At 44.2% G+C, this 16691-nt stretch overlaps 1 protein-coding gene across 7 annotated transcripts in view; it reads right to left on the bottom strand.

Moving 5' to 3' along the window:
* Positions 1-16691, bottom strand: part of LOC138789095 (bromodomain testis-specific protein-like) — a 52825-nt gene that overhangs the window by 7789 nt on the left and 28345 nt on the right. For 5 of the 7 annotated variants that reach the window (XM_069967665.1, XM_069967668.1, XM_069967664.1 and 2 more), the window contains exons 6-12: positions 15846-16208; positions 15427-15555; positions 14738-14914; positions 12728-12918; positions 10836-11119; positions 10650-10763; positions 10430-10564 (exon numbers count right to left, since the gene is read on the bottom strand). In XM_069967665.1, coding sequence (XP_069823766.1) covers positions 10430-10564; positions 10650-10763; positions 10836-11119; positions 12728-12918; positions 14738-14914; positions 15427-15555; positions 15846-16208 — 1393 coding nt within the window. Of the gene's footprint in view, positions 1-9588; positions 9652-10214; positions 10565-10649; positions 10764-10835; positions 11120-12727; positions 12919-14737; positions 14915-15426; positions 15556-15845; positions 16209-16691 lie in introns of those variants that run through there. The other 2 variants (XM_069967669.1, XM_069967670.1) reach the window with 2 other exon arrangements.

Raw genomic sequence — 16691 nt, 5'->3', positions numbered from 1 at the left:
AACCGTAGCGATGCGCGGTGGGGGAATGATGATTTTAGGTCTAGCACTAAATGAACGATCAGCCGATGACACGATCATTGGCTGATCGTTCTATGTCACAGAGCAATAAAGCGGCAGAGTGGGGCCAAATGGGGACGATTCGGCCGATTACCCTTACTCGCTAATAAAAGCCTATGCTGCACTACAGAAGCAACAATATATAAAAAAAAAAAAGAAAATTCCCAGAGTTACTGTAATGAGGTTAAATCCCATCCTGGATTCCTCGCTAGGAACATGCATGTAATAAGTGACACTTCACAGCAGAAATCACTAAATGCTGACACCAGGACTGTAGAGGAATGACAACCACACTATTCTCTGTGTATACTCTACAGTCTATGCAGTCCTGGCCCTGACTAATCTACTAACCAGGCCGCCCTCCAGGTCACCCAGCTGGCGGGATTGTCCCATCTAATGTCGACCTCTGGGGTCACGCGTATAATCTGTAGTATAAGTCAATGCAGTGTAACCAAGCTGTACAACTCATCTGCTTGCACAAAGTATTCCTATACTGTACTTCATAATACACATAGGTTGTGACCTCCCTCATACCAGCATCCCGTTGCTTATGGCTTTTTAACTTTTGCAGAAAGACAACTCCCACCATGCTCTAAGAGCAGAAGGCATGATGGGAGCTGTAAGAGCTGGAGGATGACAGGATGGGGATCACTGCTCTATACATTCAGTATGCTAAAGGACAGCATGGCAAATAAAAGTTGGGAAAAGAATAAGAGTAAGTAAATGGCGCCACCTGGAGGCACAAGATGTTACAGCACTTACTGCAAATTATTGTGTGGGGACTGGACCGTCTTTTTATGGACAGTACAGGATTATCACCACCATCGACTCCCAGGGGCGTAGCTAGGATTTACGGGCCCCACAGCAAAAAATTTTAAGGGGCCCCCCTTCCCTACGCACAACCCAAAGCAGTGTGTGTGTGTGTGTATATATATATATATATATATATATATATATATATATATATATATATATATATATATACATATACACTTCACTGCTGGTGCACTGATAACAGTGGCTATCAGAGTCAGAGGCTATCAGAGCAGTGAAACAGAGATCTCTGTCTTCTGCTTGTTAATCCTTTCTTTGTGTTGCAGCATGTAAGTAAACATTGGGACACTTACACACTGCAGTAAATAAGGGGTTAAGCAGAAGGACACACTCTCTTACCTTCTCCCCCGGGCCCCCCTCCTGCAGGGGCCCCATAGCAACTGCCTACCCTGCCTCTATGGTAGCTACGCCACTGTCGACTCCCGCACTTACAGGATACCCCTGGTTTTATGACTGTCTTTGGTGTCATCTCTGGGATTTGTTACAATGTATAATAGCCGAGGGTTCTGCTCAGTCACACGTAAGAGGAGGTTATTGTATTAATGACCCGGTGGATAGTCATTTGGGTATCAGCAAACATACAAATGGAAACGTGGAGGTCGCTGTCCCGAATAGGACTGGCAGATCTTCCTCTGTTATAAACCATTGGTCTAACATGTCCAGGCAGGGCAGCCATTACCGTAAACCTTGCACAGAACACACTTACTTTCCATGGACCTCTCACATAAGCTTGATAAATTGTAAGGTTGGGGGATTTAGTTCCTACCGAGGTGAATGTTTGCCTCATCACTGAGCACCAGTCGGTCAGTGAATTCATCCTTCTCTGGTCAATTCTAAAAGTCAATGCAAAGAGTCACAGGGGGAAATTCATCAACTGCGGCCCTGGTATACACCACGGAAAAGGTGCAGATTTAAAGTGTCACTGTCGTTTACTTATTTTTTTTTCTCCAGAAATCAACAGTACAGGTGATTTTAAGAAACTTTGTAATTGGGTTTATTAGCCGAATAATAAATTTTTATCATAAAAAAGCAGTTTGAAGCTCTCCCCCCTGTCTTCGTGGTTTTCTATGGAGAGGGGAGGGGTGAAGGGAGATGAAGCACCAAAATAGGAGAACAAAGAGTTAATTTACAGCTACATCACCGGGCTATCTCCTCTGAAGTCAGCACTGACCTCTGAATACCGGCTTTCACACAGCTCCCACTGTGTAATCCTTTGATCTCTTCTGGAGACTAATCTCCCCCCTCCCCTCTCCATAGGTTACACAGGGTACAACTGATGTAAGAGAGAGTCGAGATTTCCTGATAATTAGCAGAGAATGAGAGAGGAGGGAGGGGGGGGGGACCTGGGGAAAGTCTTTTTTTAATGCAGATAATGGCAGATTTGCCTAATAAACTCAATTACAAAGTTTCTTAAAGTCGTCTGTACTATTGATTTCTGCAAATTACGTAATCAAGACGTAATCTGTACAGTTTACAGCACAGACTTCTCCAGGAGTTCTGCCCTCCTGCGGTTTGTAGCCCCTGTAGTGGCCTGTTTTCTCCTAGGACTACATGGCTCACATCCTGTTTGGGGTCTCTCCCTGCCTGAGCGTTTCCCATGACCGAATCCCAGTGGTTACCAATCATTTCACCCACCATAGAAGGCGGCATCTATGTTGCGCACAGTGATCACATTCTTTCTGTACTGTCACCACAGAGCCCATTGTTCTTCATTGTAAGATTTTAAACTTGGCATCTAAAGATGTAAGCTGAGCTGTGATTGGCTGCTCTGGGGGAACGATCACCAGCCATTTCGCCATGATGTTACCAGCCTTTAGAATTCTCACAGTCTGATCCTTCTCATTGATACAATTGATGCCTCCCTTGTTGGGGTTTGGGTTATCAATGAGCTCGATCAGGTCTATTAACAAAAAGATTTCCATTTGTGTGCAAATTTTATGAAAAACTGGGCTTAACATAAATTGCACAATTTTTCCCCCTCTGCACTGCTGCACAGAATTATAAAATCCTCCTCAGGGTTCTAATAGATGAATCGATTAACAACCGCAAACGACAAATCCTGAAATCCTTCACCACATTACACAGAACGATGTTAAAGTGTCCACAATACATCGGGCTTTGCACATTTTGTACAATGTCACAACAAAAGTTATGACCCTTTCCCACTAACCCCCCCCCCCCCCCATTGAGTGAGGTTCAAATGTGATTTATGAAGTTCTGCAGCAGCTGGTGGAACAAACTCCAAACTTAAGGTAGTATAGAAAAGGTTGGAAATTCCATAAAATCAATTGAGCTCAACCTAGAAAGCTACAACGCTGATCCAGAGCAAAGCAAGAACAAGAGGCTCTGCAGCAGCTGGGTCTGTGGGATACACATTCTTGCCATAGAGAATCTCAGATAACAGGTGGATAATTAGGTCACTCACCAAGGAAAAGGTGAATGAAGCCCTCACTGCTTAAAGCCCCCTCCATGGTGCACAGATAAGGACCAGGGCTGAGCTCACACACAGGACTTTCATCCACTTACTGCTCCGGCCAATCACAGCTCAGCATATCACATACTCCTCTCTACCATGAATCTACCATGTCGTGAATTTGTGTTAATGTAAATGAACTGACAATTTACACAGTATGCTATGACAGATGGCAGGTGTAGGCAGAATGGGTTACTGATGCACTGTGTTTGTACATGATGCTATGTGAGCAGACAGTTATTGGATCACTGGAGACTGGACCTGGATACAGTAAGTATAGCTGTTATATTGCCACCTTCAGGAGACTGGACCTGGATACAGTAAGTATAGCTGTTCTATAGCAGCCTTCAGGAGACTGGAGCTGGATACAGTAAGTATAGCTGTTATATAGCAGCCTTCAGGAGGCTGGACCTGGATACAGTAAGTATAGCTGTTATATAGCTGCCTTCAGGAGACTGGACCTGGATACAGTAAGTATAGCTGTTATATAGCCGCCTTCAGGAGACTGGACCTGGATACAGTAAGTATAGCTGTTATATAGCTGCCTTCAGGAGACTGGACCTGGATACAGTAAGTATAGCTGTTATATAGCTGCCTTCAGCAGACTGGACCTGGATACAGTAAGTATAGCTGTTATATTGCCACCTTCAGGAGACTGGACCTGGATACAGTAAGTATAGCTGTTATATAGCAGCCTTCAGCAGACTGGACCTGGATACAGTAAGTATAGCTGTTATATAGCTGCCTTCAGCAGACTGGACCTGGATACAGTAAGTATAGCTGTTATATTGCCACCTTCAGGAGACTGGACCTGGATACAGTAAGTATAGCTGTTATATAGCTGCCTTCAGCAGGCTGGACCTGGATACAGTAAGTATAGCTGTTCTATAGCTGCCCTCAGGAGACTGGACCTGGATACAGTAAGTACAGCTGTTATATAGCTGCCTTCAGGAGACTGGACCTGGATACAGTAAGTATAGCTGTTATATTGCTGCCTTCAGGAGACTGGACCTGGATACAGTAAGTATAGCTGTTATATAGCCGCCTTCAGGAGACTGGAGCTGGATACAGTAAGTATAGCTGTTATATAGCAGCCTTCAAGAGACTGGACCTGGATACAGTAAGTACAGCTGTTATATAGGAGACTGGACCTGGATACAGTAAGTATAGCTGTTATATAGCTGCCTTCAGGAGACTGGACCTGGATACAGTAAGTATAGCTGTTATATAGCAGCCTTCAGGAGACTGGACCTGGATACAGTAAGTATAGCTGTTATATAGCAGCCTTCAGGAGACTGGACCTGGATACAGTAAGTATAGCTGTTATATAGCTGCCTTCAGGAGACTGGGCCTGGATACAGTAAGTATAGCTCTTATATAGCTGCCTTCAGGAGACTGGACCTGGATACAGTAAGTATAGCTGTTATATAGCTGCCTTCAGGAGACTGGACCTGGATACAGTAAGTATAGCTGTTATATAGCTGCCTTCAGGAGACTGGGTCTGGATACAGTAAGTATAGCTGTTATATAGCTGCCTTCAGGAGACTGGGTCTGGATACAGTAAGTATAGCTGTTATATAGCGGCCTTCAGGAGACTGGACCTGGATACAGTAAGTAGAGCTGTTATATAGCAGCCTTCAGGAGACTGGACCTGGATACAGTAAGTATAGCTGTTATATAGCTGCCTTCAGGAGACTGGACCTGGATACACTAAGTAGAGCTGTTATATAGCTGCCTTCAGGAGACTGGATCTGGATTTCTGGTAAGTTCCGCTTTGTTTTACAGCAGGATAATAAAAAAAATAATGTATATTGCAAACTTGCTTTACATCACATCTACTGTAGATTTAGATTTTGAAAGTTATAACAGATACACTTTATAGCCTTCGCTTTAATTAAGCATCCACACGTCAAGAGGCCCGGAGGGGCCTGGATGTAATAATACAGACTGGAGACTGAAGTGGGTTAACCATCTAAACCTCTGGTAGAGAGCTCTATAATCTCACTGCTTTTACAGTAAAAAATCCCCTTCTATGTTGCTGTATGTGTTGAGAATGACCCCTTGTTATAGATACAGAGCTGGCTGCAGCACTGCATAGTCTGCTGAGCTTTCTGGCCTGTCTCCTCCCATGGCACAAGTGCATGTTCACACAGGCAGGCAGCTGTCTGGGCAGACTGTGTGTGGGCTGTAAAGTTTAAGATCTGCTTGCCCTGCATTGTGGCCCTCGTCTTCCTCTAACGTCCAGATACGTGACTGACTGCACCTGGAAATCATACAGACCAGACAGGACTCAGGTCCATGGGCTGATGGGAGCCTAATGATGTAAACGAGCGCCGTTCTGCTAGATTGGCACTCATTTACTGGGCCTATTACACGGCCCGATAATCGTTTAGCGAGGGATGCAGGGACATCGTTACCGATGTCCTTACAGCCCTTGGTTAAACACCATACTTTACCTCCTCTGCTGCGCTCCTCTTTCTCCCGGTCCCGTGCGCAGCAGCAGCTTCAGTGCAGCCTGCCTGAGCTGGCAGACTGCTCAGCCAATCACTGGCTGCGGCGTTCCTGGCCAGCGATCGACTCAGCGGTCTGTCAGCTCATTCGACCAATTATCGCTCCGTGGAATAGGACCCTCAAGCAGTGGTAAGTCACTGGCACCATTAGGATGGTAACCAAGGCTGGCACTATTAGGAAGTGTCTCTAGGCTGTCAGAGGCTGGCTTTACTACTTCTGAAGTATATACACTGGTGTTATATGCATGTATATTTATGCACAAGCAGAGAGTATATTCAGTGCTGGTCTATAGTTATGCATGTAATATATTCAGTGCTGGTCTATAGTTATGTATAGAATATATTCAGTGCTGGTCTATAGTTATGTATAGAATATATTCAGTGCTTGTCTATAGTTATGTATGTAATATATTCAGTGTTAGTCTATAGTTATGTATAGAATATATTCAGTGCTGGTCTATAGTTATGTATAGAATATATTCAGTGCTGGTCTATAGTTATGTATAGAATATATTCAGTGCTGGTCTATAGTTATGTATAGAATATATTCAGTGCTGGTCTATAGTTATGTATAGAATATATTCAGTGCTGGTCTATAGTTATGCATGTAATATATGGTCTATAGGAAGTGTCTCTAGGCTGTCAGAGGCTGGCTTTACTACTTCTGAAGTATATACACTGCTGTTATATGCATGTATATTTATGCACAAGCAGAGAGTATATCACATACATAACTATATGGCAGCGGAGAATAGTTCATATACACAAGTATATAAGCCCGTTTTAGTTATGTATCCAATATAATGTGGCGGTCTATAGTTATGTACGTGATATATTCACTGCTGGTCTATAGTTATGTATACAATATATTTACTTGTCTATAGTTATGTATGCTATATATTTATTGTATATATAGTTATATAGTTATCTATGTTATATATTCCCTGCTGGTTTTGATTATTTATGCAACATACACACTGGCATTTAGTATGTATGTGATACCATGGGCATTATTTATACATAATTAATTCTACCATAAAGAAATTAGGGGCCACCAAATTAATGCTCACCTCAGGCGTGGGGGGGGGGGGGGGTGAGCTACAAATCGGTTCTGTTCTTGTGTATACTTACTTTAGTTGAAGTGTCATGCATGGGTAGTCTGCCAGCTTGATTCAAACTTTCACTCTAACATTGCTCTCCTAATGCAGCCTACATTTCTCATGCCGCCCCTCGGCTTGGAAGAGACAGCAGAGTCATCACATTGCATACCTCTGCAGCAAGTGACAGATTAATGACATAGAACTTCTGGCCCCAAATGCTCACTATAGTCTCAGTGTATTGCTATGAGATACAGCTTCAGCCTGTCTGCTTGTGAGGGGTTTCTCCATGCAGTCTCTTTCATGTAGGAGGCAAGGGAACGAAAATAAAAGTGTAAGTCAGGGGAATTTTATAACTGTAGCTGATCATTGTGAGGACTTTTGACCAGGGTAAACATATAGATTAACTAGAAGACCACAGCCATGGATGTAGATGAGCTGGGTTGAAAAAAAAATTACACTGCAGGAATATTACTGGTGAATTAGCTTTATACTGTAGTATGTGCAAACATTTTTTGCTGGAGTGCTTCCTAAATAATTACATGATAATATAATGTGGACCACCTGCATGTAAAAATGAGAGTAAGGACACCAATGTATTAATCACTTTTATTATTAAATGAAACAGCGTCACATAGGAAGGCGGCAAAAATCAATGATTAAAGTGACACTGTCACCCCCTTTGTGCATTCTGACTTCTCTACACAGGTGTAAAGGGTAAATTTAGCGTTTTTCATACCTTATTTTATATCATACGTCATGGTGCTTGTTCAAGTAAAAAGTGTCCTTTATCAACTGCAGATTGTATTAAGTGGAATTAGCGCCACTTAGCCCCGCCCACAACTGGCCCGTTGGCCCCGCCCCCTCGTCGGCCATTGGAACAGGCTGGCCGAAAGGTCTAGACCCCACCCCTTTTACGTCAACCAACCAATGGGTGTCAAGGGGGCGGGTCCAACAGTGCCGTTGTGGGCGGGGCTAAGTGGCGCTAATGCCGCAATGCTACGCCCACTTAATACAATCTACAGTTGATAAAAGGACACTTCTTACTTGAACAAACACCATGACGTATGATATAAAATAAGGTATGAAAAACGCTAAATTTACCCTTTACACCTATGTAAAGATGTCATAATACACAAAGGGGGTGACAGGGTCACTTTAAGGTTCTGCAGTTTCCCTCTGCACATCAATTACAATGAATACAAGTAAAGTAAAAGTAAGGATGCTCAAACACTATGTGGCAGCATCACAAAATCATGGCTACCTGTGCTTAAGGGAACATTCACACGTACAGGATCCGCAGCAGATTTGAGGCTGTGTTCAGTTATTTAGATCACATCTGCTGCGGATTTGCACCATCAAATCCGCTGTGATACGGTAGGTGTGAAGCTACCCTAAAGGAATATTGCAGAGACAGAAAAATGTTTTCCGTGGGGTTGGGGATGCTTTAAACAAAAAAAACAAGAAAGCATTCCCACTTTGCCCGATCCCCGCAGCTGCTGTTCCAAGGGCCACTGGTACCCACTGCTTTTCACTATTCTGTCGCGTTATTTCAGCCTGCTCAGCCGCCAACCACCTGCCACAGTAGTGATCCACCCCAGTGATTGGATGAGCATGCATTTCCTGCAGAGATGACATGTCAGAGGAAGTGGATAGCAGTGGGGACTGGAAGCTGTTGGGCGGCAGCTGTGCTTACTGGGGCAGGTGATTATGTCTTCTTTTGTAGTTTTAGTCCTCTGTGTAAAAAAAAAAAAAACAATTCTAGCCCCAGAATACTCCTTTGAGGGGGTTAGCCAGCCTGTAAAACTAGCACAGAGGCTGGATAACTCCTTTAAACACATGTGGTTTGGCTCATGACACAAACTACAGCCCCACGCCTGGATCATATAAGATACCTTAAAAGAGAAACAGTATAAGATAGGGTGGATATTGACAAAATGAAAAGCAAAGGTGACATGGCAAATCCTGTGCCACTCAGCAAGCATCATGTTGTCTGTGTACTCTCTATAACTTCATGTGGCAGCTAAGACAACCAAGAAAACAGTCAGGTTCTGATCACAATTGAGCAGTGGAACACCTCAGCGTGCAGGTTTCTCCAAAGCAGTTTTGCAATCTTATGTGTGAAATCTAGATTCACACATAAAAGCTTACAGAAGCTGGAATGAGGATTATTATTCATACTTTTGCATACAGTACTGGCATTTTGTATGGGAATTACATCCAGCATCCCATCCAGTGCTTCACAGACTGAAATGGGCACAGCCTGGCCCTACGGAGGAACTGGGGTGCTTGCAAGGAATAGCAAACGCTGCATGCAATGGTTTTGATCTCAACGTACTGGATATATGTGAACCTTGCCTTAGCTATTTAGTTTAGCTAGTAAGTTACATCTGGTTTTGGTAGAGAACATTGACTGAACGGCCACCACCACAGATCCAACAAGGTGCACCTTTTCCTCAGACTGCTGCAGGACACATCTACAGTGATATGTGCCCCACTTTTCTACCTCAGCCTATCTGGTCAGATATGTTATCTGGGAAAACGGAGTTGTATGCAAGAAAAGCAGATGGAAGGATTTATCTATAGTGATTTTATTACAGTGGCCACATACAAGAGAATCTGCAACTTAGAAGCATTTATGTTCTGAGCTTCTGTTCAGTCTTTAGTTTCTGTAATTCACCTGCAGAGATTGATAGTGATGAGAATTAGAGATGAGCGAGCTGGGCCAAGGTTCAGGATTGTACAAACCCGAACCATCAGCATTTGAATCCAGCTGTCTTCCCTGTCCGTAGGAAAGGTGGAGACAGCCCGAGTCCCACCTGAAAAAAAGGGATACAGCTTATGACCTAGGCTGTGTATCCTTGTCTTTGAGGCGGGACTCGGGCTGTCTCCACCTTCTTCATGGACTGGGAGGACTACAGAATTCAAACGCTGATGGTGCTTGGCCTGGCTCGCTCAACTCTAATGAGAATCCTTCAGTGATATTAAAATCCAACAGTATCACAATGTAAAGGCCCCCAAGAAAAGTTGTTTGAAGGCACATATTTAGAAAGGATTGGCCATCTATCTTAAGGGGGTGCCCCAACTATTTCCCAAATCAGGAACTTCAAAGTCCTTTGTTCTCAAGAGAAATAAGAAACTGCCAAAGGGGGCTAACAGAGGATTTTGGGGGGGGGGGGGGGGATGGGCCTGGCAGAAGCTTATGCCCTATACCCCACCCCATTGAATGCATAGGCACGGTCAGCTGAACCAATGTAGATGGGGGGAGGGGGCAGTTGGGATAGCTGTTGACCAAGCAAGGTGTATTGAATTCAAAGTCTTCTACTCTGAGTTCGGAATGCAGACATCTGAATATGCAAAGTTTTACGTGAATATTAATGCCGATACAGATTTGTAACACCGAAAATAATTTAATGAAGTGCAACAAAGAAATGGTGGGGATGGCCAGGTCATCTAACCTGAATCCGAGTCACTGCTGTCCGAGGAGCTGGAGTCGCTGCTGCTTTCAGAGGTGGAAGATGAGCTGCTGCTACTGCTGCTTTCACTCAAGCGTTTTGGGCCCCCAAGTGGAGGGGGGGCAGACGTTGCCTCATCTGCAGGAAGAGCCAGAAATATAGGATTAGTATTATAGATGGTGAATATCAGCTATTGTAAAGTTTGTTGTAATTCGGCACCAACCTAGTCTCGGCTTCTTTGCGGAGTTCAGCTGCCCGCTGACATCTTGAAGTCTTTTCTCCAGCTCCAGTTTCTTCTCTTTATTCAGCTGATCTTTGGATTTTGCAGGTTTTTCAGCTACAAGTAAAAGCATAGATTACTATAAGGATCCCTGACCTCTCACAATGGCCGCCCATCACATCCACGCACCATTAGACTTTTTGGGCTTCTTTCGCAGACTGGTCATAACATATCGTTCTAAGTGCCTCAGGGTGGATGGCTTCAGCGTCTCAAAGTCTATTTCAATCTCATGAGGATTGGAGTCCTTCAGGGACGGCTCTCTGGACTGAATGATGTGGACAATGCGGCCGAGCTTCTCTCCAGGCAGCTTGTTGATGTCCAGACTCAGCTGCCTCTTCTCATCGTAAGTCATAGGCTTGGCCTGATCCTCATCGTCAGATACCAGCGGCTTCTTTTTCTTTTTCTTGCAGTCACTAAAAAAGAAGTATCAGAACATCTTTTGTACCATGTAATACTCATCCTCCAATAAGGGAAAATGTGACATGAGGCAATAGCAAATCTGCACCAAATCACACAGGATTTTGGTATAGATCTGTTTTGGGTTTCACAAACCTGATTTCCTGTGGACTCTTTAGTGACATCCGCAGTATCAGGCGGACTCAGAAGCTAAGCCCACTCCTTATGTACTAGGTGACACATTTGATCAGCTCTCGTTTACTGAGGCTATTACACTGCTCGACAGATCATTTGTGTTTCCCTGTGCTTCAAAATCAGCCATGGGCTGCACATCTCTTATTACACAGATTTGCAGCTGATGGCCGATGATTTTTATGCCTTTCAGAGTTAAGCGATCAGACGTTGGGCAATTTTTTGCTAGTTTGTCAGCTGAATGCTGGCCCTATTACATGAAGCAATATCAGCTGGTTATTACTGATAACTGGCCAGGGTAACAGGGCCCTTGACACCACCAAGTCAATTTGCATAAAGATCTCACATACGTTTCTTTCTACAGGGATACTTATTTAAAGTGACACTGTCGCCCCCTTTTGTGCATTCTGACATCTCTACACAAGTGTAAAGGGTAAATTTAGCAGTTTTCATACCTTATTTTATAGCATACATCATGGTGCTTGTTCACGTAAAAAGTGATCTTTTATGAACTGCAGATTGTGTTAAGTGGGTGGGGCCTCGCGGTATTAGTGCCACATAGCCCCGCCCACAACACCACAGTTGGCCCCGCCCCCCTTGGCGGGCATTGGTGGGTCGACCTAGAGGGGGTGGGGCCTAGACCTTTAGGCCAGCCAGTTTCCATGGCTGGTGAGGAAACGGGGCCAACAGTGGCGTTGTGGGCGGGGCTAAGTGTTGCTAATGCTGCGAGGCCCCGCCCACTTAACATAATCTGCAGTTGATAAAAGATCACTTTTTACTTGAACAAGCACCATGACGTAGGATATAAAATAAGATATGAAAAACGCTAAATTTACCCTTTACACTTGTGTAGAGATGTCAGAATGCACAAAGGGGGTGACAGTGTCACTTTAAGTTGCATCCACTTTGCTGTTACGGTTCTATTACACGGGGCGATTATCTGTCCAATCGGGCCGATTTGGGCAGATATCACTCTGTGTAATAAAGAAAACAATCAGCCCATCATTGGCTGATTGCTGTCTTTCAGCATGTTTAGAGGATCATCAGCCGCCGACCACACATCCCTCCATGTAATAGGTGCGTGGTCAGCGGCTGATGAAAGTAATAGAGAATAATAAAGATGTATTCTTACCTGTCCTGCTGACTGAAGCCTCCACTGATGCTTCTACACTAGTCTGCTCAGCCAATCATTGGCCGCGGTGCTGTCCCGTCTCGGTCAGCGATTGGCAGGTTGGCCTGTCACAGGACGGGTTTAGAAGCTTCAGAGGTGGCTATGGTCAATGGGAAACAGGCTGGAGGACTCCAGGGAGCACAATAATCAAGCCATATAATAGGCTTTCTAAGTGAGATTACCTGGCCCATTGGGCCGTTTAAAACAGTCCTTACTGTAATAACTTTTCCACCCATATAAAAATCCCCCCATGTGCACATACCCCAAGCCAGATTTTTTCTTCAGCCCTTTCTGCTTCAGCTTCTTCTTCTGGTTAAGGCTAGCTTTCTTTTTCAGCTTCTTTTTCTTCTCCTTTATTTTCTTCTTTTTCTTTTCTTTCTTGGATTTCTTCTTTTTGGGTTTGGGGGTCGGGCCTTCTGCCAGGGCTTTAAGTTGTTCGTGAACAACTCTAAGCTGTTTGTCAGGTAGAAAAATCACTGGTTAGGAGCTTCTTTTGGACACAGAAATGAACAAATCTACCCCACGACCAAAGGACTTAATGAACTGATGGTAATTTTTTTTTTAAATATTACATTATGTATTATGAAGTATGGAGTGATCTACCCCCTTGGCACTAGTATAGACCACCATTATGGGTAACTAATACAGTGACTACCTGGGGCAGCTGCATGATATAACTCATCAATTATGTCAAACTCTGGCCCGCTGTGCCATTACTTTTGGCCCGCCAGGCAATTCACGGATTGAATTACATCTGGCTCACCGACATCACATTAGTTTATAATATGGTTGGTCCGGACAGCTGCTCGAACCGCCCATATGAATCTTGTAGGCCAGAGGCAGTTTTAAGCCTACGGTTTAGGAGTATGTGACTAGCGTCCAGATGCCGGGCGCCTCCCGCAGCCCCTGGGGTTTGCAGAAAAGGGCGAGTCCAAGCTAATGGGACAACCTGTCACCCTTGGACTGCCCCGTAAACCCACCCTACCCCTGGATATGCCGCCCCCACCATACTTACATGAGAAGATGAGTGGGTGGCCGTATCTCTGCAGCAGGACTGCCATCAGGAGCGGGAATAGCAGGATGGGGTAAGTATGGGGGGCTGTATCCAGGGGTAGAGTGGCTTCGGGGGCCATCCTCATGTGATGGCTGGCTACTCATGGGAGGGCTGGCTACTATATGAGACTATTGGGGAGGGCTGGCTACTATATAAGACTACTGGGAAGGGCTGGCTACTATATAAGAGACTATGGGGGAGGGCTGGCTACAATATATGAGGCTATTGGGGAGGGCTGCCAACTTTGGTTTGGTTGACTACTAAGGGGGGGGGGGGGGTGTTGGCTATTACATGGGTTGGGGTTTATTACATCATAGTAATATATCATGTAATTTATCATAGTGCACAGCGCTGGGAGACTCACACCACTGACAGTTCCAGGAACACCGCACGCTGCTCTGACAGAGCCAGGACCGCCGCATGCGCTTCTCAATGATTATCATGGTTGGCCCACGACTTTGTCCCACAATTTTTTAATTTTGGCCCACTGTGTATTTGAGTTTGACACCCCTACTATAGGATTATACTACACTACAAACCATTGCATACTTATTAGGTGAGCTGATAAAAGGCCACATCAATGCAACAGCAATAATAATAATAAAAATTATTATTATTATTAGTAGTAGTAGTAGTATAGCCTCAACAGATCCCGCAGCACTTACACAGTATTTTGGGCACTATAATTGGGTCACTATTCTGGGTCATCTAGCTGTTGTGCAGTTAAAATTCTCACTAAGGCAGGTTAGAGATTACTACATACAGAGTTTGTTTGCAATGTTTTATTTTGCCATTCAGTTAACTATGAGAGAACAGAATACAGCTCAGATGGGTATTCAGGAGAAGACATAAGGGGCTGGAGACTGAAGCGTCAGGCTACAATTAGCAGCACTGACCAGCCTGTAATGTAGTGTCATGCATTAAAGCTGCAGAAGACAAAATGATGCAAAATTTTATACAATAACAATAAAATACATAAATATTCAAGTGATGCAAATATCCATAGCATTTAATGATAGACCAATTGAATTTAAATGTATGGCCTGTTCCCTATTCACAGTACATATGACACACAGCAGCATATGGTGCGCCATAGTGAGCTCTACTTTATGTTGGGTTCACTGAACCAGCTAACAGTGGAGGTTCCGCATACATGATAATAAGGCACCAGAGTTGTAAGTTTTATTATATAGTGATATTTCCAAAGTACGACCTCACCTGCTCTTGTAACAAGGCAAGCTGTCGCGCTCTCTCATCCTCCGAATCAGAGGACGAGTTCGAGGAACTGGAGCTGCTGCTCTCGCTGGACGTGTACCTGCTCACCACCTTCTGAGCACACACAGGAGAATCTACTGGGTCATCAGGGATTTTAGCAAACAGGATCTCAAAGACATCCTGAAAGTGAAACACAAGAAGTGAAGAGCTAAATACAGGAGTCATCGGGTGACCGCAGGCCATAAACCACCCAAGGATTATCTGCAGATATAAGTTCTATAGGAAAATATCACAGAAAATAAAAATACTGACCACCTGATCAATAAGCCACTTACAGGGGATTTACAGGCTTGATGTCAGCACAGGCAGATTATTGCCCATTGATCGACTATGAACTGTGGCTCAAGAAGTTGGAAGCAGCCCTAGGGATTCCTGGAAAACATGGATACAATCTATGGTCTATGGCTGTATTCATATTTTCCAGGACACCTTAGGGTTGAATACAACTTCTTAAGCCACTGGTAATCAAATTCCACACCCTCAGGTTCGGATAAGCGCCCTTAAGGTTTGCTCCTCTCTAGTGGCCATATGATGGATCGGACTTGACTGGACACCAGATACAACATCTGACCTATGGGAAGGCTCTGTTACGCTCTTCTTGAAAATATATTTAGACAACGAGAAGAACCCACCTGCAGCTTTCGGGCCATGCTCACCACCTCGCTGTCAGGTGAATTGTGCTTGTAACAATTCATGAACATCAGACGCACGTCGGAGGCAAATTCCCGGGTGTCTTTGTACAGCCTGCTCTCCATTTTATCCTGAATATAGACAAAGAACACACTAAGAAAAAGTCATTGTGTGGTAGGTAGAGTTACTGCAGACACCCTGTACCCAACCTACCAGAATATTTTACTTTCGGCCAGGTTTACACCCTAAAGTTTTGTTGAGTTTGAATCTTGTTCTTAGGTGAAATGGGTTGTTAGGAAGAAAATGGAAATACAGGTTTCCTCTTTCTGGATCCACACAAAAAATTGTGAAAATGGACATATCTGTCCTCGCATATCTCAGCAGTAACCTTAGTGTGGCGCTATATCCTGCAGGTACTTACTCTAATGGTTTTCAGGTCCATGGGGCAGTTCACTAAGTCACTGAAGCCTGGCAGGCTAAGGCACATGGGGTCCACGGGCTTGTAGAAGGGCCAAGCGTAGGCCGCATGCTTCTTAGACATCATCTCATTCAGTATATTGTGGCAGTGCTTCAGCTGCTCGGACAGTGGATTATGGACAACTATTTGCATTTGATGCTGTGAGTCGGGAAGATCTCGGACTGAGGTGTCGGCTTGTGGGTTCTCTGAACTTGACGGGGTCTGGGTCTGCCCTGGTAGGGGTACAGGAGAGGATTCACAAGAGGCAGACATGAGCGATACGGCAGGAGTTGTAGTGTCTGCCTTCCGCTTTATACCCTTTTTGACCTAATAACAAACAAAGAGATAACACATCTAAAGCATTGTATACAGCCTAACACCACAAATGCAAACCAAAGCAATCTCTCTAGGAAAATATGTGTGTGTTAGGGTGTGTTTACACAGACAGATATATCTGCCAGGTTATTAAAGGGGTTGTTCACCAGAGATTTGTATTTTACTTCTATTAAAAAAAAGGAACTGTACAGAACAGGAGAGGTTTTCTATGGGGATTTTCTGCTGCTCTGGACAGTTCCTGACATAGACAGAGGTGGCAGAGGAGAGCACTGTGTCAGACTGGAGAGAATACACCACTTCCTGCAGGACATACAGCAGCCGATAAGTACTGGAAGACTGAAGATTCTAATTGTAGTAAATTACAAATTTCTGGCTCTTGTTGATTTGAAAAGAAAAAAAAAACATTTTGGTAAACAACCCCTTTGAGATTGAGATTTCTCCTCTTTGAAAATCCATTCCTGGCTTTGGCTTCAG

The sequence above is a fragment of the Dendropsophus ebraccatus genome, chromosome 4, assembly GCF_027789765.1.
Source record: "Dendropsophus ebraccatus isolate aDenEbr1 chromosome 4, aDenEbr1.pat, whole genome shotgun sequence".
NCBI classification, from domain to species: domain Eukaryota; kingdom Metazoa; phylum Chordata; class Amphibia; order Anura; family Hylidae; genus Dendropsophus; species Dendropsophus ebraccatus.
This window is presented reverse-complemented; position numbering and strand designations above follow the sequence as displayed.